The 25,314-nt window shown below is 39.7% G+C and overlaps 1 protein-coding gene across 4 annotated transcripts in view; it reads left to right on the forward strand.

The window, feature by feature from the left end:
• The window catches only part of LOC124788313 (AP-5 complex subunit zeta-1-like), a 158,491-nt gene that overhangs the window by 72,731 nt on the left and 60,446 nt on the right, over positions 1–25,314 (forward strand). For all 4 annotated transcript variants that reach the window (XM_047255551.1, XM_047255548.1, XM_047255549.1 and 1 more), the window contains one exon: positions 3,154–3,419. In XM_047255551.1, the coding sequence (XP_047111507.1) occupies positions 3,154–3,419 (266 nt within the window). The remainder of the gene's footprint in view (positions 1–3,153; positions 3,420–25,314) is intronic.

Below are 25,314 nucleotides of genomic sequence, written 5' to 3' on the forward strand. Positions count from 1 at the left end.
ATGATGTCATCGGCATTTTCTCATCCACATACTGTGGGTCAAACATAATTGTGAAGCATTTGAAGGTAGCTTTCCCCGTTCATTGTGTAATGCAGGAGATATGGGCTGATGACGTTTGTGGCCATTATTCCACACTGTATGGGCACTTTTGAATGAGAATGCATCTTCTCCACCATAACTCCAGGATCATGTGACACCAATTAATGACAGTTCTGCCAATTGACAAAACCTCCCACATGGAATATGGTCTTGTTGCTCCAGATGATGTTCTGAAACAATTGAACCCAATCTGCATGCCAACCCAACATCAACTCCCCTGCTCTATTCTGTGATCAGAGTCTTCTGGTGTCAGCTGCTGCACATAATGGGGTTTCCGTTCTCAAAAGTTTAATTCTTTATACAACACCTGATGCACAGCATGTCTTGTGTGTCTGTTCTCACAAACTGCCTGATGTGTTGATTTCCCCAGGCTGCAATTGAACTTGTTCTGCACAGTCGCCACATTCTCAGGACACTGAGACGTGGATGGACGGCCTGTTTTTGCTGTTCCTTTACCAAACCTGTACTCATTTAGCTTTGTGTGACAATTCTTTATTGTCTCCAGACAAATTTTGGCATTCCTTCCCTTCACCATACACCACCATCTCTGCACAAGAATGATTGAATTACATACCTCATAATGTGAAGCAGTCTGTGTGTATTATCTAACTGTAAGGCCATCAGTCATCTTTGCTGGTGTTGAGTGTCCCATCTCTTGCAGCCATTATTGGTATTACACAACATGAAAAATGACTATCCTGTTTAGTGTTTGGTATGTTTGCACTATTTCCAATATTATTCCTTCAGTATTGAAAACTTAACAGCCGTTTAATGATACCTGGTTACTGTTGTGACTTGGCAAGACAGCCAAGTCACCATGAGAGGAAGCCGAAAGGCACGCGTTAAGCTCACGCAGATTGGCGTGAGGTCTGGAACAGTTAAAGGAATTAATAGTAGCAAATAAAGTACATAGTTGATGTAATACTTAACTTTAATCCACAATTGTAGAACATCTCTCTTGACGGTACATGTTATAACCACAATATAAAATAATATCAAATGTTATGGCGCCTTGCTAGGTCGTAGCAAATGACGTAGCTGAAGGCTATGCTAACTATCGTCTCGACAAATGAGAGCGTAATTGTCAGTGATCCATCTCTGGCTAAGTCGGCTGTACAACTGGGGCGAGTGCTAGTAAGTCTCTCTAGACCTGCCGTGTGGTGGCGCTCGGTCTGCAGTCACTGACAGTGGTGACACGCGGGTCCGACGTATACTAATGGACCGCGGCCGATTTAAAGGCTACCACCTAGCAAGTGTGGTGTCTGGCGGTGACACCACAGTTACTTCCTGCCCGCCCTGTACAATCCTTCAGTTTCAGAATTCATTGAAAAGAAATGAGAGTGAAGAGTGTTTGTCTTTAGTTATTTGCTTGTATTAGCTTATAAAGTAATTATGCAGAATGTACTGATATTGATGATAGTTATTTTGCTTTTCAGAAGATGATTTAAGAAGATGCTGTCTTATGTTTTATTTGTTGATCAATAAAAATTCTTTAAACAGCCTTATTCTTACTATAACGAATGTTGTAATATTTTTTTTTAACAGAAATGTGCTTGTCACTGGCTTACTGAACGTTACGTTGCGCCGGCCGCTGGTGGCCGAGCGGTTCTGGCGCTACGGTCTGGAACCGCGCGACCGCTACGGTCACAGGTTCGAATCCTGCCTCGGGCATGGATGTGTGTGTTGTCCTTAGGTTAGTTAGGTTTGAGTAGTTCTAAGTTCTAGGGGACTTATGACCTCAGCAGTTGAGTCCCATAGTGCTCAGAGCCATTCTCGTTACGTTGCATTCAGGAGTTTGTTATGTTGTATACCCCCCACACACAACCAGTGTATTGGAAAGTGATGAGTACTCTACCCTGTAGTTTCAAGATTGCACACATTTTGCTACTGACTGAAATATTCATTTTCAAAAAAACACTTCAGCTTTGGCTATACCATTTCTGCATGATACTCTTTCTTTCAGGTGTGCTAGTGTAATAAGATTTTCAGGAGAATATACATTAGAGCATTGCCTGCAAACGGCAGAATCTAGGTCTGAGACCTGATTCAGCATATTGTTTTAATTCTTGCCAGAAAGTTTCATCTATGAGTTTGCTGTTCAGTTATCAAAACCCCTACGATATTCCACCCACATGAGGGCTGTATGTCAGGTAGTATTGGCAAAAGTGAAAGCAGTGAGAACAATCTGTGCACTGACTCACATACTAAGTGAGAGATTCTCACTTGGCTGCAGTAACCATTCAAAATGAGTGTTACATTTGAAAAGCTCGTCATTCGTGATATACTTCCTGTAATACAGTTTTTAGAAGTGAAATATCGCAACACCATTAATAATCATCACAAAATTTGTGCTGTATATGAACAAAAATGTGAAGAGTGAAGGTACTTTGCTTCAGTGGTGTCATTTAAGAGTGGAAGAATGAATGAATTAGCCACCTGTCTTATGTTTGTCAATGAACTGTTACTGAAATTGATGAATATTTCATGAAAATGTGTTTTATGAACTCAGCTGTCAGACTATCTTCTGCATTTTTCTTTTTCTCCCTCCCCCCCCCCCCCCCCTCCACCCATGAGATCATGTCTATACAATTAGGGTACAAGTTCTTTGTTCCAAAAGTACTTTCTGGGAATGACAAAAGTGAACATATGACTGATTCTCTGGACTTCTTTTTTATCAGAATGCAGAAGGAGGAGGCTTGTGCGACAGACTCATAAGTTCTGATGAGTTATAAGTTTTTGTACGTTAGTGTAGAGACTGGATAGCAGTTGATAGTGTAGGAGTCACAGCAAGTTGCCCAACAAACCAAATAAAAGCCAGAAAGTATCCTCTTCTTTTTTTGGGGGGGAAAAATGAATCTTGTTTGTGGATCTTAAGAAACGTGGATGGACAATTAATTCTGAAGTTTATTGTAAGACATCAAGAAAATAGAACAACTGTTTGAACTAAGTGACATAATCAGTACTTATATGATGGTTTCATACATTAACAGATGCTGTGTCATAAGAATACTGATCAGGTTCTGTCGTCTTTCCAACAAAATGCTTCTTTTTCAGGTGAGACAATGGGATATAACTCTTATCACATCAGTGAGCAACTGTTTGGAGATGCAGTGTATCACAGCTATTCTTCGGACATAGCTGCTATGGATATCATGCTTTTTATATTGAAGAACCAAAATAAATTAGCTACACTTGAACAAAATATGTTGAAAAAATACTTTCCTAATCTGCTTAAAATTATTGCTTCTCATCCTCATCTTGTCATAGAAGAGTTTTTAGAAATAATCCCCACATTTGTTGCACCTGCGACTGTTGTTGAGGTAAGTCAGAATTGCTATTTTCCAGTAATATGTGTTATTTTGAACTGTAGACTTCATATGTCACTTAAATTTAAATCCTAAATATGAACATGTAGAAAAAATCTAGCCCGAGTGACAGAGGAGAAGCACCTACCTGCTAATCTGGGGATCTGTACAGGTAGGAGAAGAACTGTTTGAAACATGAAAAGCCAAAGATCTTGTTCTTTAGCTTTTCTCTGTCACATATCACTTAATTACTGGTACCATTAAGACTTGTGCATTTCTCAGTTTGAATTTGCTGAATACTTTTATTGTCTGATTTTATACATTGGTACTTTTTGGCACAAACCCACTTGGAAGTTTCACAAATATGAAAATTTCGTAGAGGTGTGTTATCTGTGACAATTTAAAATACAAGACCTGAGAAAGAAAGAAACAAAACTTATAGCTCCACAACAGGCTTGCAGCAGCATCACATTGAGAATGGGGTGACTGTTTGAATCAAGGCCATGTACAATCTTTCATAAGAATAATGTCCACAGGTGTAATGCTTACTGGGTTCATTTCTCACTCTTTTCAAATGAAAATCAAGCAAAATAGATGCATCTTGTGACAAAAAATCTTAATACATACAATGCTGCACCCATAATTTGAACAGCACAGGGTGTCACAACACCAACATGCAGCTCCAAATGAGTACACTCTATAGACATTGTTCATCCATTTAGTTTTATTGCCAGCTGGGGAGCATGGCTGTAAAAGCTTTTGCAGTGGAGTCCTTGCATAAAAAGTTCTCAGTTTACTTGCCATGTCAAGTTCAGATAAAATCCCGAGCTTTTAATAATAGTGAAACTGGCAAGTCTCCCCCTCTTTATTTCCAGGAGAGAGCATCTGATAGGCTGAATTACATCATTGCAACAACACGGAATTAGCAATTACCAAGGTCGTGCCCTCTATGTCCATAGATTGTGTTTGCACTCTTTATCAAGCATTGCTTGCAGTGCTATCCCTGCAAGAAGTCTTCATCTATGCTTTTTCCTTGTCAAGCACACACTTCCTTACATTGCTAAGTGCATAGCTAGGCTCTGAGTTCAATTAGTTCATGCGTGAGCTAGTATTCTCGTTTGTTCAAACAAAACCCTGTATTTATTTCATAGGTTGTGCTCAGCTACCACTGATTTTTCTGAATTCTTGTGTTTAAGATGACACTGATGCCCAGTGTAATGAATGACAACAATCCCTATACACTGGTCCACGTACCTTTTGCCACCCTTGCAAGAAATATGATAAATGCCCAGCACTCTCAGTCCAAGATTATCTTTAATGGATCACAACATTTCTTGAATTTTCCTGTGTGGCTGGGAGACTTGTCCAAGCCCTTGCCTGTTTAGAACTCTACCTATCTTACTAGTTTTTGCAGGGCTTGATGAAAGACATACTTTGTGTTGGTTCTCTTGGCTTGTTTGACGGGCATCATGTCTTGGTTTCCTCAACAACAGTGGCCCCATATCAGGGACCGAACACGTCTACGTCTCCATCTGTATTCTGCAAATGACTATGAGGTGTATGGCAGAGGGTATGTCCCATTGTACCAGTTATCAGTGTTTCTTCCCATTCGTTCACATATGGAGCATGGGGAGATTGAGTGTATGAATGCCTCTGTGCATGCAGTAATTATTGTAATCTTATCCTCACAATCCCTATGTGAGCCATACATAGGTCATTGTAGTATAGTCCTAGAGTCATCATTTAAAACCAGTTCTTGAAAGTTTGTTAATAGGCTTTCTCATGATAGTTTACATCTGTCTTCAAGAGACTTCCAGTTCCTTCAGCATCTCTGTGACACACCTCAAGGATTGAATAAATCTGTGACCATGTGTGCTGTCCTTTGCTGTATGCAGTCAATAGTCCCTCTTAGTCCTATCTGGTGAGGGTCCCACACGCTTGAGCAATATTCTAAAACTGGTCACATGACTGATTTGTAAACACTCTCCAGAATGAAATTTTTACTCTGCAGTGGAGTGTGTGCTGACGTGAAACTGCCTGGCAGATTAAAACTGTGTGCCGGACCAAGAATTGAACTCAGGACCTATGCCTTTCGCAGGCAAATGTCTACCAACTGAGCTCCCCAAGCATGAATCACAATCTATCCTCCCAGTTTTACTTCTGCCAGTTCCTTGTCTCCTACTTTGCAAACTTCACATAAGCTCTCCTGCAAACCTAGCAGAACTAGCACTCCTGGAAGAAAGGATGTTGTGGAGACATGGCCTAGCTACAGCCTGGGTGGTATTTCCAGAAAGAAATTTTCACTTTGCAGCAGAGTGTGTTCTTATATGAAACTTCCTTGCAGATTAAAACTGTGTGCTGGACCGAGACTTGAACTTGGGACCTTTGCCTTTTGCGGGCACCTGCCTGCAAAAGGCAAAGGTCCCAAGTTCGACTCTCAGTCTGGCGCACAGTTTTAATCTGCCTAGAAGTTTCGTGTAACCAATCTCTTTTGTAGACTGATTGCACTTTCCCAGTATTCTACCAATAAACGGAAGTCTACCATTTGCTTTACCCATGGCTAAAACTGTGTGATCTTTCCATTCTTATCTCAACAAAGTGTTACACCCAGATATTTGTATGAGTTGGCCAATCCCAACAGTGACTCAGTGATATTATAGTCATAGGAACCTACATTTTTTCATTTTGTAAAGTGCAAAATTTTATGTAGCAGCAGCCCCTTATCAGCTAGAGTGCCCACACAACAGACAAGCAAATTGGGCTGCCAATCTCCCTTCAAGAACTCATATCAAAACATTGCCAGTGAATGTAAATATCAACAGACCTTCCACATAAACACATCACAACTTTGTGAAAAGCCATGTGACAGAGATCCACTAATTGGAACTAATATGACTAAGTGTAGCACTCCGCAGAATCGGAGTTATAAGCACCCCAGCAGTGTCAGACTGGCATTGTGTACTTACAGCTAGCACAGCACCAGCCATTAGTTACGCTGGCTGTAGCCCAGTAGACTCTTGCTGTAGTCTTCTGTAAAAATTTGTATCTTGTTGGGTGTAACGCCACTTTGGAATTGTGTAGCATAGCATTTTAGTTGTTATTATTTCGTTTCATTGTCTTGTAACTTTTATCTGTTTTTTTCCACCACAAGATTTATTGTGTTTCTTGTTATTCTTGAGTTTGGAAATTAGTGGACACCAAGAAGGCGTTTTAGTTAAATAAAATGTGTTCAAACTTGATCATTAGTTCTTTTCTGCCGACCACAGGACACTACTTTTACATTTCTGAACATTTAGAGCAAGTTGCTGACCTCTGCACCACTTTGAAATCTTTTCAAGATCTGACTGAATATTTATGCAGCTTTTTTCAGGCAGTACTTTGTCATAGATAACTGCATCATTTGCAAAAAAGTCTGAGGTTACTATTAATATTGTCTGCAAAGTCGTTAATATGCAACATGAACAGCAAGAGTCCAAACGCACTTCCCAGGGGCACACCTGAAGTCATTTCTACATCTGACGATGACTCTCCATCCAAGGTAACATGATTCGTCCTCCCCTACCAGAAAGGCCTCAACCCAGTCACAAATTTCACTTGATGCCCCCTTATGATCGTACTTTTGACAGCAGACATATTTGTGGCATTGAGTCAAATGCTTTTCAGAAATCGATAAATACTACTTCTACCTGACCACCTTGATCCCAAGCTTTCAGTATGTCATGTGACAAAAGTGCGAGTTGAGTTTCACATGGTCAGTATTTCAGGAATCCATGCTGGATGGCATTGAGAAGGTCATTCTGTTCAAGATATCTCATTATGTTTGAGCTCAGAATATGTTCTAAGATTCTGCAACAAATCATTGTCAAAGGTGCTGTACGGTAGACTTCTACTACCCTTCTTGTAGCCCGGTGTGCCCTGTGCTTTTTTCCAAGAACAGGCCATGGTTTTTTGTTCAAGGGATCTACAATAGATTATAGTCAGAAGAGGGGCTAACTGAACTACAGATTTGCTATAGAATCTGATATGGATTCGATTTTAATGATTTCAGCTGTTTCTCAACACCACTGGCATTGATACTTATTCATGATTTCAGTGGTACAAGTATTAAATTGGAACAGTTCTGTTGTGTTTTACTTCATAAAGCAACATTTGGAAATGGAGTTAAGCATTTCAGCTTTTGCTTTCAAATAAAGGAAAATCCAGGATAGAATGTAACAATATAATGAAAAGGATAGTTGCTACTCACCATATAGCAGAGATGCTGAGTCGCAGATATGCACAACAAAAAGAATGAAGTATTTGAATGTGTATGTATTTATTTCGGTGTGTGTCCCAGTCTTCTGTACAGACCTAAAAATCCATACTAGGTTAACTGGATTGTAGTTAACAAATGGATGTTTGGCATGATATTGTCCTGTGTGATCAGGGTTAGAGTGCTTGCCAGCTGCCTTGTTTTTTCAGGTCTGGTGATGAACTGTTTGATGTAATTAATCTGAACATTGCGAAGTTGAAATAGAAGCAAAGTATCCTGATATTGGTTTAGAAAAAAGATGAGAAACAGATATTCCCTTGCTTTGCTGTGTTGTATGCAAATGCCATGAGAGGCAGTATGGTATCCTAGCCTCACTGTTCTGCATCAGTGTATACAGAGTGTGTATCTGCAGGTAGTGAACAGTTTTCATCCAGTAGGTGATGTTGTGTTGTGAAATTACCTCTGACACCAGTCTTAATTGAAACACTTTTCCGTGATCAAAGACATACTCAGGGAGCTCCATGCTTCAAAATTATGTCTTCTACAATAAAACTGCCAAAATCCAGAACTTTTGTGGAAGTGTAGTCACTGAGGTAGTCAGTGCTCACTATTACCCACTTATTACCATTTTCTGTCTTGGGAGACCTCCTGAGGAGATCAGTTCCCTTCTGAGCAACTGCATTAGGAATTGGTAGCAGGTGTCCCGGGACTAATTGAAGCACATACATCCATCACTGGCTTACATAATGTCTGACAAATCAGTAGAGACCTGGCAAATGATACCTGCTTCTGGTTCTGTTAAGGGTCTTCACAAATCCCAGATTACCTGATACAAGATTTGTAAAAATACTTCAGTATGACTGGTATAGTGTAATTATCTATCTTTACTATCAGATGACTGATAAAAATGAAATGTAAATAATTGAGTTGTAAGTTGAAATTAAAATAACCTATTGAAAAACCCTCATAAAGATGCAAGTGTGTCAGAGGGACACTCAACTGTTACACTACACTAATACTTGGAGTGTCCATATGAAACAGAGAAAAATATATCCATAGTAGTACTTGACTAAGGTCAATGAAATCATAACAGGGGTAATTCATTTGTCCAATTCATCAACCAAGATGAGTAATTTATTGGTGTAATGTACATTACAGGGTGGCACATGTAGGTGTCAATTGTATATACACCTGTACTCTTTTACCTTAAAAGACTAAATGATGATTTTTCTCAGATAAATTTACTTTTAATAATGCATTGCAAACCACTAGGTGTAGTGCTTTATTTCAAGTACTTGACAGTGTCTTTGGATTATTGTGATCACTCTAGCAGAGTTTGTTACTATCGTGATCTGAAATTTAAGTAGTATTATACTGGCCATAAGTCCATTTATATAGTGTGTCATCTATTTGTCTGGATTCTTCTTTGAGAGCTTCTTTCATCTCTAACATATATGGTCTTCAGTAATGCTAGATCTTATTTTTGTTCAACTGTAGTCTTCAATAGCACAATGATAACTGAGATACCGAGATATCGTTAGTACTGTAATGTTCCTCCAACAGATTCTGTGAAAGGCAGTTGTTATCTTTGTGTTTGCATAAATTTTTGTATTGTTACTGTTGTGACATGACACCCCTGAAGCTTCAGTGCCCATCGAACCATTGTCATGCTGGATATGTTAGGCTTATCATCCTACATGGAGGAGGGTGGTGGTCGGTCACAAAGTGAATGGTCTGCTATATAAATAGGGTCAGAATTTACAAATTCTCGAAATAACTGCAAGAGACTCTTTCTCAGTTGTATAATAATTGCTAGTGGACTTGGAGATTAATCTGTAGGTGTAAGCAGTCACATTTCCATGCCTTCCTAGATTTGAACGAGAACTGCACAAGACCCACAACCACTAACATCAGTGCCCCAAGAAGTGGAAAACTTGTTATGGCTATTACGTTTTCTGGATCCAAGCATATTATGTTAACTAGATGCTTAAAGATTTTTATATTTTTGTTGGTGAAGAGGCATTTTAGGTCTTGGACACATTTCAGTACAATTGTCAAATGACCCAGAAGCTCTTCAAATGTCATTCAAGTGGAAAAGACACAGTTTACATGTAAATTGTTGATGCAGGTTGTTATTCATGGGTTCAGATGTACTTACTCTACTTTCTGTGTCTAGGCGAGAGCATTTAAATTCTCTTCTTCCAAAACTCTGCAGCTTTATTGGTCTTATCATTGCACAGAAATAGATCATCTGCTGTGCAATCAAACTCCATCTGTGGGCACATGAGCAAATGTTCAATCCTCTGTGTTACTTCACATTCACAGTAATCATCTTCTTGGACTAGTGGGTAGCGTTGCTTCCTCCGGATCATGGGGTCCTGGGTTCTGAAGTGGCACTTTGGGAGGAGTATATTTATTTATTTATTTATATTTTTCTCATTTGTTCGGAGCAAAAATTGTTAAACGATTTTTACTTGAAATCTATCATTCAAAGAAATTTAAATATACACTTTCATTTTTTTTACTACTGTGTTATTTAACTATTTTAGAAAATTATTTCAAAATTGGTTTTTCTTTTACGTAACTCGCAACTGAACAGTAAAATCATCAAACATAATGGACTGATTTACCTCCAAGAACATTACTTGAAAATGAAAATATTACAGTATTATAGTTAGCCTCATCGTATTTGTACTTTAAGAGCGTGGGCTCAAATATTGAAATTTATTGTGGACCCACACAACATTCAGAATACTCCGCTTACCGTCATATCCAGGCTATGGTAGTTGAATCCTGGCTCTCACGTAAGCTGAAAACTAAAATCTCGAAACTAATGTTGCTCTCTGCTGCAGCTCATTGCTATGAAAAAATGTTTGTTAAATGTTAAGGTGGGTGATCTTTGCATTTCCGCTATATAGGTCGACGAATAATGGCATCCGTTGAAATATCGGCCTCTAAAATTGTATAAATGAAAGTATAGTCTGTCTCAAAGACATTAGCCTTGTGTTTGTTTTGTGCTAAGGTTTTCATACTTTTAAAGAACACACACACACACACACACACACACACACACACACACACACACAGTTTTTCGTGCACCATATTGTCATCTTCCATGTCTTTTTACTATATAACGTTCAATATCTGCACTTCTAGGCCTACAATAAAAAGTTTAACTTTCACAGTTTCTCTTAGTTTAAGGTTAATTGTCTTGGCTAGCAAATTCAGCACTGACATTTTAAATTCCAGTCAGACTGTTTTTCAGTTCACTCAGGGTTATGCAGTTCTTTCCTTTATAAATTACAGTTCATAATTATGTTTCCATATATACAAAATGTCTCTGTCAGATTTTAGACAATACAATTGTATTTTTGTCCTATCTGTGGTGAGTCCCATGTCATGTCTGCACTTTTTGCCCACTTGTCTCCCAGAGCCAGACTCAACTTTACAGAAACTTTGACCATACTGTTATCTATGAATTTTTCATTTATTTTTGATGTCTTAAGACATTCACATATGCTCAAAGTGCAAGCTCGTATGTTTATGGTTGTGTAACCAAGTGCAAATCAATAATAGTAATTTAAAGAAAAAATCTTAGTATTTTCAGTCAAGATCACATTTTACAAGGGCCTATCTTTAGACAGGTAAGTTAAACGCGTAATTTCCTGCGAACACGACACATGAGGTGTCTTTGGTGTCAATGTGCCCTACTCTCATGTTTGCCTCCCATTTTTTTCAACATGTATGCTAAGGGCATAATATACAACATTTATATCTACATACTTGGTTACTAACAAGAAATAACACTTTTTCTAGACACTAACGGAAAATTCAAATTTAAATTCTTTCAGCATTCTGTGCTGTCATTTATGCTTAGATTAGATTAGATTAGATTTACTTTCATTCCAATTGATCCGTAATGAGGAGGTCCTCCAGGCTGTAGAACATGCCAGAAAAACAATACATGACAAATATTTACAACTCAAACAAATATTTACAACTCAAACAAATAAGCTAATGTACCATTCCACAGGTCCCTAGTGGAATGATCATCATTTTTTAATGAACACTATATGAAAGAATCATTTTACAAATACTAATGCACTGAATTTAAAATGAAAAAAAAGTTTTATTTATTTATTTATAAGGTAATTATATATAGAAGGAAGCATTCCACGTGGGAAAAATTATATATAAAAACAAAGATGAGGTGACTTACCGAACGAAAGCGCTGGCAGGTCGATAGACACACAAACATACACACAAAATTCAAGCTTTCGCAACAAACTGTTGCCTCATCAGGAAAGAGGGAAGGAGAGGGGAAGACGAAAGGAAGTGGGTTTTAAGGGAGAGGGTAAGGAGTCATTCCAATCCCGGGAGCGGAAAGACTTACCTTAGGGGGAAAAAAGGACAGGTATACACTCGCACACACGCACATATCCATCCACACATACAGGCACAAGCAGACATATTTAAAGTCTGCTTGTGTCTGTATGTGTGGATGGATATGTGCGTGTGTGCAAGTGCGAGTGTATACCTGCACAAGCAGACATATTTAAAGTCTGCTTGTGTCTGTATGTGTGGATGGATATGTGCGTGTGTGCAAGTGCGAGTGTATACCTGTCCTTTTTTCCCCCTAAGGTAAGTCTTTCCGCTCCCGGGATTGGAATGACTCCTTACCCTCTCCCTTAAAACCCACTTCCTTTCGTCTTCCCCTCTCCTTCCCTCTTTCCTGATGAGGCAACAGTTTGTTGCGAAAGCTTGAATTTTGTGTGTATGTTTGTGTTTGTTTGTGTGTCTATCGACCTGCCAGCGCTTTCGTTTGGTAAGTCACATCATCTTTGTTTTTTGATAAATTTTTCCCACGTGGATTGTTTCCCTCTATATATATATATATATATGTCCAGGTTCACCTGACTCCATCAACCTCCTGACCCCACCGACACCCCGCACCCCTACCTTCTACCTTCTTCCTAAAATCCACAAACCCAATCATCCCGGCCGCCCCATTGTAGCTGGTTACCAAGCCCCCACAGAACGTATCTCTGCCTACGTAGATCAACACCTTCAACCCATTACATGCAGTCTCCCATCCTTCATCAAAGACACCAACCTCTTCCTTGAACGCCTGGAATCCTTACCCAATGTATTACCCCTGGAAACCATCCATGTAACCATTGATGCCACTTCCTTATACACAAATATTCCGCACGTCCAGGGCCTCGCTGCGATGGAGCATTTCCTTTCACGCCGATCACCTGCCACCCTACCTAAAACCTCTTTCCTCATTACCTTAGCCAGCTTCATCCTGACCCACAACTTCTTCACTTTTGAAGGCCAGACATACCAACAATTAAAGGGAACAGCCATGGGTACCAGGATGGCCCCCTGGTATGCCAACCTATTCATGGGTCGCTTAGAGGAAGCCTTCTTGGTTACCCAGGTCTGCCAACCCAAAGTTTGGTACAGATTTATTGATGACATCTTCATGATCTGGACTCACAGTCAAGAAGAACTCCAGAATTTCCCCTCCAACCTCAACTCCTTTGGTTCCATCAGATTCACCTGGTCCTACTCCAAATCCCATGCCACTTTCCTTGACGTTGACCTCCACCTGTCCAATGGCCAAATTCACACGTCCATCCACATCAAACCCACCAACAAGCAACAGTACCTCCATTATGACAGCTGCCACCCATTCCACATCAAACGGTCCCTTCCCTACAGCCTAGGTCTTCGTGGCAAACGAATCTGCTCCAGTCCGGAATCCCTGAGTCATTACACCAACAACCTGACAACAGCTTTCGCATCCTACAACTACCATCCCGACCTGGTACAGAATCAAATAACCAGAGCCACTTCCTCATCCCCTCAAACCCAGAATCCCCCACAGAAGAACCACAAAAGTGCCCCACTTGTGACAGGATACTTTCCGGGACTGGACCAGACTCTGAATGTGGCTCTCCAGCAGGGATACGACTTCCTCAAATCCTGCCCTGAAATGAGATCCATCCTTCATGAAATCCTCCCCACTCCACCAAGAGTGTCTTTCCGCCGTCCACCTAACCTTCGCAACCTGTTAGTTCATCCCTATGAAATCCCAAACCACCTTCCCTACCCTCTGGCTCCTATCCTTGTAACCGCCCCTGGTGCAAAACCTGTCCCATGCACCCTCTCACCACCACCTACTCCAGTTCTGTAGGCCGGAAGGTGTACACGATCAAAGGCAGAGCCACGTGTGAAAGCACCCACGTGATTTACCAACTGACCTGCCTACACTGTGATGCATTCTATGTGGGAATGACCAGCAACAAACTGTCCATTTGCATGAATGGACACAGGCAGACAGTGTTTGTTGGTAATGAGGATCACCCTGTGGCTAAACATGCCTTGGTGCGCGGCCAGCACATCTTGGCACAGTGTTACACCGTCCGGGTTATCTGGATACTTCCCACCAACACCAACCTATCCGAACTGCGGAGATGGGAACTTGCCCTTCAGTATATCCTCTCTTCTCGTTATCCGCCAGGCCTCAATCTCTGCTAATTTCAAGTTGCCGCCACTCATACCTCACCTGTCTTTCAACAACTTCTTTGCCTCTACACTTCCGCCTCGACTGACATCTCTGCCCAAACTCTTTGTCTTTAAATATGTCTGCTTGTGTCTGTATGTGTGGATGGATATGTGTGTGTGTGCGAGCGTATACCTGTCCTTTTTTCCCCCTAAGGTATGTCTTTCCGCTCCCGGGATTGGAATGACTCCTTACCCTCTCCCTTAAAACCCACTTCCTTTCGTCTTTCCCTCTCCTTCCCTCTTTCCTGATGAGGCAACAGTTTGTTGCGAAAGCTTGAATTTTGTGTGTATGTTTGTGTGTCTATCGACCTGCCAGCGCTTTCGTTCGGTAAGTCACCTCATCTTTGTTTTTATATATAATTTTTCCCACGTGGAATGTTTCCCTCTATTTTTTTATATATATATATGCGCACAAACAAATCAATTGGTTGTACTGAGAAATTCATCAATGGAATAGAAGGAGTTGGCCGCCAATAAATCCTTTAGGCTTCTCTTAAACTGAATTTCATTGGTTGTTAAGCTTTTTATGGCTGCTGCCAAGTTATTGAAAATGTGTGTTCCTGAATAATGCACACCTTTTTGTGCAACACTAAGTGACTTTAAATCCTTGTGAAGATTATTCTTATTTCTAGTATTGATTCCATGAATTGAGCTGTTGGTTTGAAAAAGTGATATATTTTTAGTGAGAAATTTCATTAAAGAATAAATATATTGGGAAGCAGTACTTAGTATCCCTAGTTCCGTAAACAGGCTTTTGCAGGATGTTCTTGAGTTCACGCCACATATAACTCTTACTGCACGTTTTTGTGCCCGGAAAACTTTACCTTGGCTTGATGAATTACCCCAAAAAATAATCCCATATGACATTATGGAATGAAATTAAGCATAGTATTCCAGCTTTTTCATTTTTATATCCCCTATGTCTGACCCAATTCGCATTGCAAACAGAGATTTGTTAAGACACTTCAGCAGTTCTGTGGTGTGCTTTTCCCAGTTGAATTTATTATCAAGCTGTAATCCCAAGAATTTAATACTGTCCACTTCTTCTGTCTGCTTGTCATCATATGTTAGGCATATACTCGTGGGACACCCCTTACAAGTTCTGAACTGCATGTAGTGTGTTTTTTCAAAGTTTAGTGACAAAGAGTTGGCTAGGAACCAGTGATTAATGTCCACAAATATTTTATTAGCTGATCTTTCTAAGACTACACTTGATTTGCTATTTATTGCAATGTTTGTATCATCGGCAAACAAAACAAACTTGGCATCTGGTAATGTTACTGATGAAAGGTCTTTGATATACACAAGAAAAAGTAAGGGCCCTAAAATGGAACCCTGTGGGACCCCAAATGTAATTAGTTCCCAGTTGGATGATGCCTGATAGCTTGATACATGTCACTTTCCTAATAACACCCTTTGTTTGCTGCCAGAGATATAAGATTTGAACCATTTTGCAGCATTTCCTGTTACACTATAATACTCTAATTTGCTTAAAAGGATATTGTGACTTACACAGTCAAATGCGTTTGACAGATCACAAAATATACCAGTTGCCTGCAATTTTTTATCTAATGAATTAAGCACAGTTTCACTGTAAGTGTAGATAGCCTTCTTAATATCAGAACCCTTTAGAAATCCGAACTGTGACTTTGACAGTATGTTATTTGAGATAAGATTGTTATAAAGCCGATTGCACATTACTTTTTCTAAAAATTTTGAGAATGCAGGCAAAAGTGAAATTGGACAGAAATTTGATGCTATTTCTTTATCTCCCTTCTTAAACAGTGGCTTAACTTCAGCATATTTTAACCATTCAGGAAATATTCCACTGATAAATGACTGGTTACACAGATAGCTTAATATGTTACTTAACTCAGAATTAAATTCTTTAATTAGCTTTGTTGATATTTCATCATACCCACTAGATGTTTTTGATTTTAAAGATTTTATGATGGACATTATTTCTGCTGGGGTAGTGAGGGTCAAATTCATATTATGGAAGTTACTTGAAATATCTGGTCTGAGGTATTCCATAGCAGCATCTAAAGAACCTGACAACTCCATCTTTTCAGTAACAGTTATGAAATGTTTGTTAAAAAGTTCTGCAACACTATACACATCTGTCACCAATGTATCAGTTACTCTTAATGCCATTTGTCCCTCTTCATGTCTGGTTCTACCAGTCTCCTCCTTCACTATATCCCATATATTGTCTTTATTTTGTTATCTGATATGACTATCTTTTCCTTGAGTAAGTCTTTAGGATATTCACAAACTTATGGCACACATCATATTTTTCAAGATTTGAATTGATTTCAATAGCAGTAGTGCTCTGCACTTGGTACAGTTACTCACATAAACTAACTTTTAATGCATGGTTTTCTCTAAATACAAGTATTAAAATAATCTGTCTTCACATTAGAGAATATATCACAAACTGCCTCCATTTTGGGCATGGGATGGTGTAGTTAGCATGGCAAAATGTGCTACAAAGTACTACTTATGTGTTGTAGGTATATCCCTTGATAGTACCCAGCCTCTCCGAGAACATATTCTCTTATTGTATTAGCAACTGAGTTAGTTCCTTTTGTTGTGCAGATTCTGATTTATGAGTTCCCTCTTTTCTCCGGTGTTCTCATTTATAAATTCATTGTAATATTCTTTTGTTTATCATAGCATGCATCTGAATGCATAACCTGTAGGCTTTCATAATTTACTCGAAATCTTCGGCAGTATTTTCCATGGTTTGCTTGCGTGCTTGACATTGGCAATACAGTTTGCTTACCCTCGTTTACAAGACTTAGTTCTCTGCACAAGAGGTCACTTATCATGTCACTCTGGCACAGAAACTTTATTTCCAGGATGCAAGCAACCATCAACCCTTTGACTAGTAGGAACGAGCTTTTTATGGCTTCATTTCCTACTCTGAACTCAACTTGTACCTGGTGCCTTATCACTTGAGACTGTGCACTGGTTATGCTTGTCACTCAGCAATTTTTAACCAGTTAGACAGGTATACTGTTATTTCGACTTATGTGTTTATAAAGTTCTAGGGTCGGGGCGTTCGTCGATGCGCTTGTGTCCACTATCGTCTGGGTCAGAACACCATATATTTCTGCTTGTAATATGGCCTGCACAACATCTTTCTCAGTTTGTTGATGCTTCTGAGGTACGTTCATTAATTCTTCCTCAATGTTAACTCCATTATTGTACCTCAGCATTTTTAGATTTATGTGTGGAATGTGCCCTCACTACATCCTCTCACAGCCAGCAGCGGAGAGCAGATTGTGGCAGGTTTTAGTTTGACGCGTTGGTTATAGTGGGTTGACTGTTGTTGGTCACCTCCACTATCCTCACGTTATGATTTTGATTATTATTATGATTGTTGGGTCAGATGGTTTGCCTTCCCTGTCGCATAGTTTGATAAGCTGTATTATTTTGGCATTGTTGGTGGTTGCTATAACCAGCTGTCACATTCGGGAGGCTGGTTGGAATTCTGTATCCATTGTGGCACCATATTTGGTTGCCACTCCGCTGGTTGTTCCTTGTACTCATGCCCTTGGTTACGGTTACTCTGCCACTGCGGGTTACCGTGACCATTGTATTCATTGTTCATGCGCTCGTCGTGACGCCTTTTCCTACTTTGATTCATATACCTATTACCATTATTTCCCCAATTCGGTTGCCTCCATTCGTTATGTTCACCATTACCATGTTTGTATAATACTGTTGCAGTAGTTTTTCAGCTTTTTGCTGACTTCAACCTGCATGATTCAGTTTACCTTCACTTTTCATGTCTTCGATAAGCAAATCTCCATAAGCTGTTCAATGTCATATTCCAGTGCATTATAAAGTACTTTTTTATATCACTGGGTAATTTCATTTTAATTAGCCCTATATGTCCCAGTCAGACAATGGTTCATCCCAGTATCTTGTCTTATTAATATACTTTTCAAAATACTTGGGGAGGGTTCCCAGTCTTGGATTGAACATCTGAGAACTGTACAACTTTTTCCTTAGTCTTTCCTGTATACAAGTGGACCAGAACTTTTGTAAAAATGCGTACTCAAACTGCTGCACAGTATGGCATCTCTCGGATGCGTCCATTGCCCAGAGTGCCGTGTCACTTTGCATTAGTGATACAATGAATTGAATTCTTTGTCTTTCCGTCCATCCCCATGGAAAAATATTACGGAAACTTTTAATGGTATGCTTTTCACTGTTGAACAGTTGTAACTGCCTATGTTTAATAACATTATGCTCTTTATGGTACAGTGACTTACCACTGTCCATTCCCATCCTCATATCAGGTGGTGAACTGTAAGGTAATCCGCACTGTGAATTTCTGTTGTCAACCAGTGGTACATGCGCATTAGTGCTCTGTGCATTGTTTATGTTTTTGCTCATTTCCAACCGAGGAACCTGATTGGCTGCTGGCCCACAACTGTCAGCTTGCTTTCCCAGTTCGGTTAGTCTCCGAGTGACATCTCTTTGTCAAATGGCTAACTCTGCTGGTACACGTGACTCTAGCTGAACTGATTCCGTTTAATTGCGACAGCACCAGCGTCGGTTTTTGCACTCAGATCCACTGTCGCCTGTTCAGCAGCTGATTTTATGTTTACTTTGATCTTTGATGAGATTTCATGATCCTCTACAGATAGCCACTCATCATACTGTTTCAACCTGTAGTGCTTGGGCGTCTAGATATTTGTCTACATTCTGACGTGCCTAAAGCTCTACATTTTTGACACGACTTGTCAAGTTTTGAACTTTGTCTCTAACACTAGTGTGAACTATTTATAAATTTTACATCTCACTAGTTAAGTTTTGGACTAGATCTGGTATTTCTTTGCATTCACCATACATTTCCACAAATTCAGACTGTATGCTATTCAGTTTTTTCTCTAAAATTTGTTCTCTTTGTTCAAGTTTCCTATCGCACTCTTGTTCCCGCTCACTGAGCATTTAAAATAATCTTTGTTCTCTCTCCCACTCTATTTGATCGAGTCGTTGCAAACCTTCTGCGAAGGGGTCAGCAGTAGGTGAACACACGTTGAAATAACTCACTTGTAAACTTTAATGTACTATATTAATAACCACTAACCTTCATGGTAAAGTATACGTGCTTCCTATTACTAGAAACAAGCAAAGAGATAGGGAGAGAAGACAATCTAGGAGCATTCTTCTCCCTTATTAATTGCATAGATGTTATTACATTTAAGTAGTTTACTCCTTGATACTAAGATTAAATTTAATATTTACTATAAAACAGGATAATTTTACGCTGCCTATGTGGTCGGTGAAACACATAAGGTTCGTGTTTTTTTTTATGATACAATTGTCATTGGGGCGGCGCAGTTCGATTCTCAGCCAGGTTGAGGATTTTCTCCACCTGGGGACTGGGTGTTTGTTTGTCCTCATCGTTTCATCAACATTAATGAAAGTGGTGAGATTGGACTGAGTAAAGATTGGGAATTTGTACGGATGCTAATAACCACGCAGTTCGCACCCCACGTACCAAACATCATTATCATCATCACAGCTGTCGCCTTCATGTTCACATCGCATTTTGTGACTCTTGTTCTTAATCTATTCAGTGCTCTCCATGTACTATAGTGTAGTTGCTGCCCTTGTGTGATTTCCTCTTTGGGGTGCAGGTTTGTATATTGCAGAGAGTTCAACAATAAAGATAGGTGGAAAATCACAGCTCAGCTTTCTAGCAAATGGGTTGGAACTCTTTCGTGGTTATACGTTAAGTGCAATGGGGGTCAGTTTGTTGCTTTTTCCTCTTTGTTTCAGTGGCCAATTTGTTTCTGATATCTGCTATGGCCAGAAGTGGGTAAACTTTATGGACAAGTGTAGGCCTCAGGCATCAGGTGATATGATAATTAAATCGAAACCCTTAGCTGCTGACAGGAGTTGTTGAAATACATCAATGGGAGCAGCTGAAAATGTGTGCCCCGACCAGGACTCGAACCCGGAACACTACGAATGTAGGTTGTGGACAGTTGGGAATGTGGGTCTCACGGGAAGTGTGCATGGGATAACTCCCTGCAGTCACACTATCCTCTGTGCCCTTGCTGGCTCAGATGGATAGAGCGTCTGCCATGTAAGCAGGAGATCCCGGGTTTGAGTCCCAGTCAGGGCACACATTTTCAATCATCCCCATTGATGTATTTCAACAACTCCTGTCAGCAGCTAAGGGTTTAGATTAAATTAACATTTGATTCTAGAGAAGCTGCATGGTCATCAATGGTATCTGTTCTTTCGGGAACAAATACCATCTTCATCATGTGATAATCCTGACAGTCTCATTTAAAGCCACGTCTATTTGTTTGGTGTGGCTAGAATCCCTCCTCCATACTAGTTCCACATATTCTCTGGGTGCAAAACAGTCCCATTGCTGATGATCAAAGAACTTCAGGTTGTGCTCCCCATGTTGGACCAGTCACTATACATATAATATTGTTTCTTGCACATAATTTTTTTTCTTTTAGATAATTGCATTGGTTTTTAAATGTCAGTGTACATTCTAGGGTGACTCTCAAGTATTTTTGCTTGGTGCAGTGTTGTAGTCTAACCCCTCTCCATTCAATTTCCAACTGTCTTGAGACTTCTCTGTTACGCAGTTGGAATGAGCATACTTGCATTTTTTCTGGATTAGGTCACGGGTGATTTTCTTCGTAGTAGTTTCCCAAAGTATACAAAGCCATCTTCAATTTTCTTTCCACCTCTTCAAATGTTCTTCCCTGAGCAGTAATGGCAGTGTCATCTGTATAAATGAATCTCTCTCTCTCTTTCTGGCTGGTGTGGCTGATCATTTGTGTACATATTGTACAAAGCAAGGGAAAGAAAACTGCCTTGTGGTAATATAATTGTTGATTTCTGCATCTACTTTTCTTCCTTTTGAGGGTTATGTAGAATTTTCAATTCTGCAACATGCCTCTTAACATGTAAGTCAGTCAAATGTCCTTTATTATTCCATAGACATTTGTGAGGAGTTATTGGTGCTTTAGTGTATCATACGCAGCAGAAAGGTAAATAAAGATAACAGCAGTTATCAATTTCCTTTCAAAACCATCTTCAGTGTGTTGAGTCAGATTTAGTGTTTGACTAAAACATGCTTCCTCTGGTCTAAATCCAGCTTTTTCAGGGATAAGTTTTGTATCGATTTTGGTAGCTATTCTTGACAGAATCATCCTTTCATATAATTTATATGGCTGACAGGTTAAGGAAATAGGACGGAAATTTTCTGGCTCATTTGACTCTTTGCTTGGCTGTAGTAATGTTATTACTTGTGCTTTCGTCAACAGTGCGGGAATCTGAAATGTTTCCAAACATTTGTTCATCATCCTCAGTAGCCATTCATTAGTTTCTGGACCGTACTGCTCGATTTGTGAAGTTTGTATTTCATCAGGCTCTGCTGCTTTATTTTCTTTTAATGCTCACACTGCTCTTACCAGTTCTTCAAGTGAGAATGGGGGTTCTGCAGATTAGCACCCTCCTCCACTGTTTTGCTTGAGATTCAAACTAGTCACTTTCTGTCTGGTCTTACCATTTGGTAGCAGTTGATGAGCAATCTGGTTCAGAGTGACGTTTGTACTTAATTGTGGGCTTGTAAGATCATTGATAAGATTTTTTATCAGCTTCTGCACTCTTCGACTGTTCGGTTTCATGTCCAGATAAGATAGTAGTTTAGCCCATCTCTCCCTTCTTTGTTCAGCGATGTTTCAATGCAGTTTTACTCCCACTTCAGTTGTATTTGCTGAGAAATGGTCTGCATTCTACTTGCTATGATAGTTGCTCAAGAAGTGCTGAACTTGAGTCAAGGTTAGTTATAGGAATATGCCTCCTTGAGATTTATTTACAATTTTGACAAGTGTTTTGTAGTTTCTTGGGTCTGCTTCTATATTTTCAACATCAATATTCAGTTCTCTGAAAGCATTCTAAAGCATTCTTTTGGCTTTCTTGAAATTGAAACAGCATTTGAAGGATACGCTTTCTACTCAGTCAACTTGAGAAACTGTACAAGATATAGGCCAATGTTGCATCCTGGGGAAAGGTTGTTCTGTTGTTTTTGCAACATGATGAGCAATGTTCTCATTGATGAAGATGTTATCAGAATTATACCATTTGTGCCATCTGCCACTGTTAAATGATGGTCTTAGTTTAGGATCAAAAATATGTTTCAGTCCATCACTTTCTTCCCAGCTGCTTAGTTCTTCCCCATTTTTATGAGTTGAATTATATGCCCAGTCAACACTTTGACAGTTAAAATCCCCCAATACAATCTTGATGTTTTTGCCATGAAATTTATTTGAGTTACGGAAGGAAAAGCAGTATTAGGTGTTTTGTACACTGATGTAATAGTACACAACCGTAACTCAATTTTTACTAATATCTTGTTATGAGGGCATTCTAATACCATCTTCATGCCTTCAGTTCTTGGACTTGGTCATTTACTTCTTCATGTGTTTCTTGCAATGCTGAACTGTGCCATGAATGTTGTTTGCTGTTTTCTGATAGACTCCGTTCTCTTTTGACAGTCCTTCAATATTTAATGAAGTTGATACAATTTTTGGTCTCGAAGAGCTCTAATTAAATGTGTTTGCCATTTTTCTCAAGTGTTTTTCAGCAGCAGAAGGATTAGCCATTGACACTAGTTCAGTGTTTTCAGGGTATGTTCACTCTACAGCAATCGTTCATGGGGGCTCCTTCCATGCACCCCAGTTCAGATATGGTGAAGTGTTGCAGATACTAAATGGCATACCTCTGGACTCAGAGGTCACATTTTATGAAAGCAGCCTTTTTCTTGTCAGCCTCATCACCCTGTTTCTGCTAGCTTCCCATGTGCGTGTCCATAGTTCGGATAGTCCAAGATGTCATCAATATGTGGCAGTTTGCATACATCCTTTTTGGTAAGTTTGTTCAGCCACTGGAAATCAATGCAGGAATCCCATATGCTGTCTTCCTTTTTCAAGAGGATCACAGGAAAGAAACAAGAACTCTGTGATGGCCAAACGATGTCGTCTTCCAGCATCTGTTTCCCTTTCTTCTGAATGGTCCATCATTCAGCTGTAACTACTATGTATAAACACTGACTGACGAGAGAATGGGTCCTCGTGCCAATATGGTACTTTATATTGGGTTGTCTGATCTACCTTGTTTCTACTCAGGACATGGATGTATCCAAAAACTCACAGGCACTGAACAACATAGTTCATTCCTCTAGTGGGTAGTTGGTAGTGGAAGTGTAGCGTAATTTCCATCAGTGGCTCCAAACTGCCTTCCTGGAAAACTGCCCACATGCACATAACTTAAGAAATGAGTAGTGGCTGTCCATGGCAGTTGGTGAACCAGAACTCTGCTTGTTCATTTATAATGGTTATGATTATTGCTGGGCATATCAATTTCTTTTGTGCTAAAGTTTCTCAGCTGAAATCAATGTCTGTACAGCTGATTAGAACTTGTCTTGTTAATAACTGTGGGATAAGTGCACCTTAGATTGTTGTTATATGATCCTGTTGGTGTAGCTTTGTCAGTCTAGAGCTCCAATCTTTGAGCTTGTGATGCCTGATAGAAGTTTCATTTCTGGATGACATTATGCCCATCTTCTGGTAAAACAACAGACTCAAAGGGCTGTGTACTATCATTGATTATTATTTTCACAACACACAGATTTTTATCAGGTGGACATTTAGCGTTTGCAACCTTCAGCACAGTGGCCTCTGAGTCTCAGAACAGTCTTCTTCAACTAGTGACCATAAGTATTAAACATCTCAGAAGATGATTGGTTATCAATGACAGCATCAGTGTCATTTCCCAACATCTTGGCAACTGTCATCTGAAATATTTGTATCGATAGTGACCTAACCTTCATAGATGCTTGCCTCATTTATTTTTCGTGCAGGGTAAGGAACCAGACTCTCTGTCCAACTAGTTCAATGGTTAACACACTAGACTCACATTGGAAATGTCAACAGTTCAAATCCCCTCCAGGCGTCCAGAGTTACATGTTATCTGATTACCCTAATCGCTTAAGACAGATATGCCAAGATGGTTCCTTTGAAAGGGCACAGCCAATTCCCATCCCCATCCTTCCTTAATCCAAGCTTGTGCTCCATCTCTGATGACCTCATTGTTAACAGGATGTTAAACACTTATTTTCCTTTTTTTATGTAGAATCTCTGTGTGGTGAAGGGAAATGACTTCAATGCACATTAGAATGACCTTAACAGTGATAGTGTGAGGGCCTTATCCCATAGGTTGGCTGTAGTTGTCTACATTTGCCTGGCTTTGATAGAATTAGCCTGTTGTACAACATCTTACTGTGTAATAGTCTTGGAACACTCTTCTTCTTTCTGTACTGCAGTGTTCGATGTATCCTGGACACCTACAGTGGGAACAAATTGGCATGTTGTGCTCTGTTCCCTAAATGTCTGTTTTTGTGGTGAGAAGTTGGTTGTGTCTGTATTGTCAAGGACCTCGGATGTGCTGTGATGGTTGTGGTATAAATCTGGGGTATCCAACTTCATTATGCAAGGTTGCTTCATTACTTTGCCTTGTAGGGATATGTACTAATGATAGAACTAACCCCTTTTTCCTGATTTTATATTCAGAGATGCTGCTTTGACCCATTTTGGTTCAAGATTAAGATATCATAAACCCTCGTATTTCTTTTTGATATTTTCCATTTTAGCAATATGAGATCCCGGTGGTCTTAATGAATGTCACTGGTACGATACATGAAAGTTGTTGAATATCTTTTGACATACTATTGTCTGCTGCACTGTCTCAATGAGCTGGCACCACTTGATGATCTCCTCTGTTGTGGTAACACCCTTCAACAAAAGGTTCACTTTGTAGACATCCTCTGTGACATATTTTGTTAAGTGTTAAACATTGACAGCTTCCCTCATGTTCGTGTTCACTGTTTGCCGAGGCCAAAACATATAGAAATGACTTTGTCATCTTCCATGGTGTTGGGCTCTGTTTGTCAGTTGTACTTCAGCTATGTGAACATGCCTTTGGTTGTCATTAAATAATTTCTTAATTTCTACTCAAATTTGTGTCAGCAACTTGAAC

This window comes from Schistocerca piceifrons, chromosome 3 (assembly GCF_021461385.2).
Source record: "Schistocerca piceifrons isolate TAMUIC-IGC-003096 chromosome 3, iqSchPice1.1, whole genome shotgun sequence".
Lineage (NCBI taxonomy): Eukaryota > Metazoa > Arthropoda > Insecta > Orthoptera > Acrididae > Schistocerca > Schistocerca piceifrons.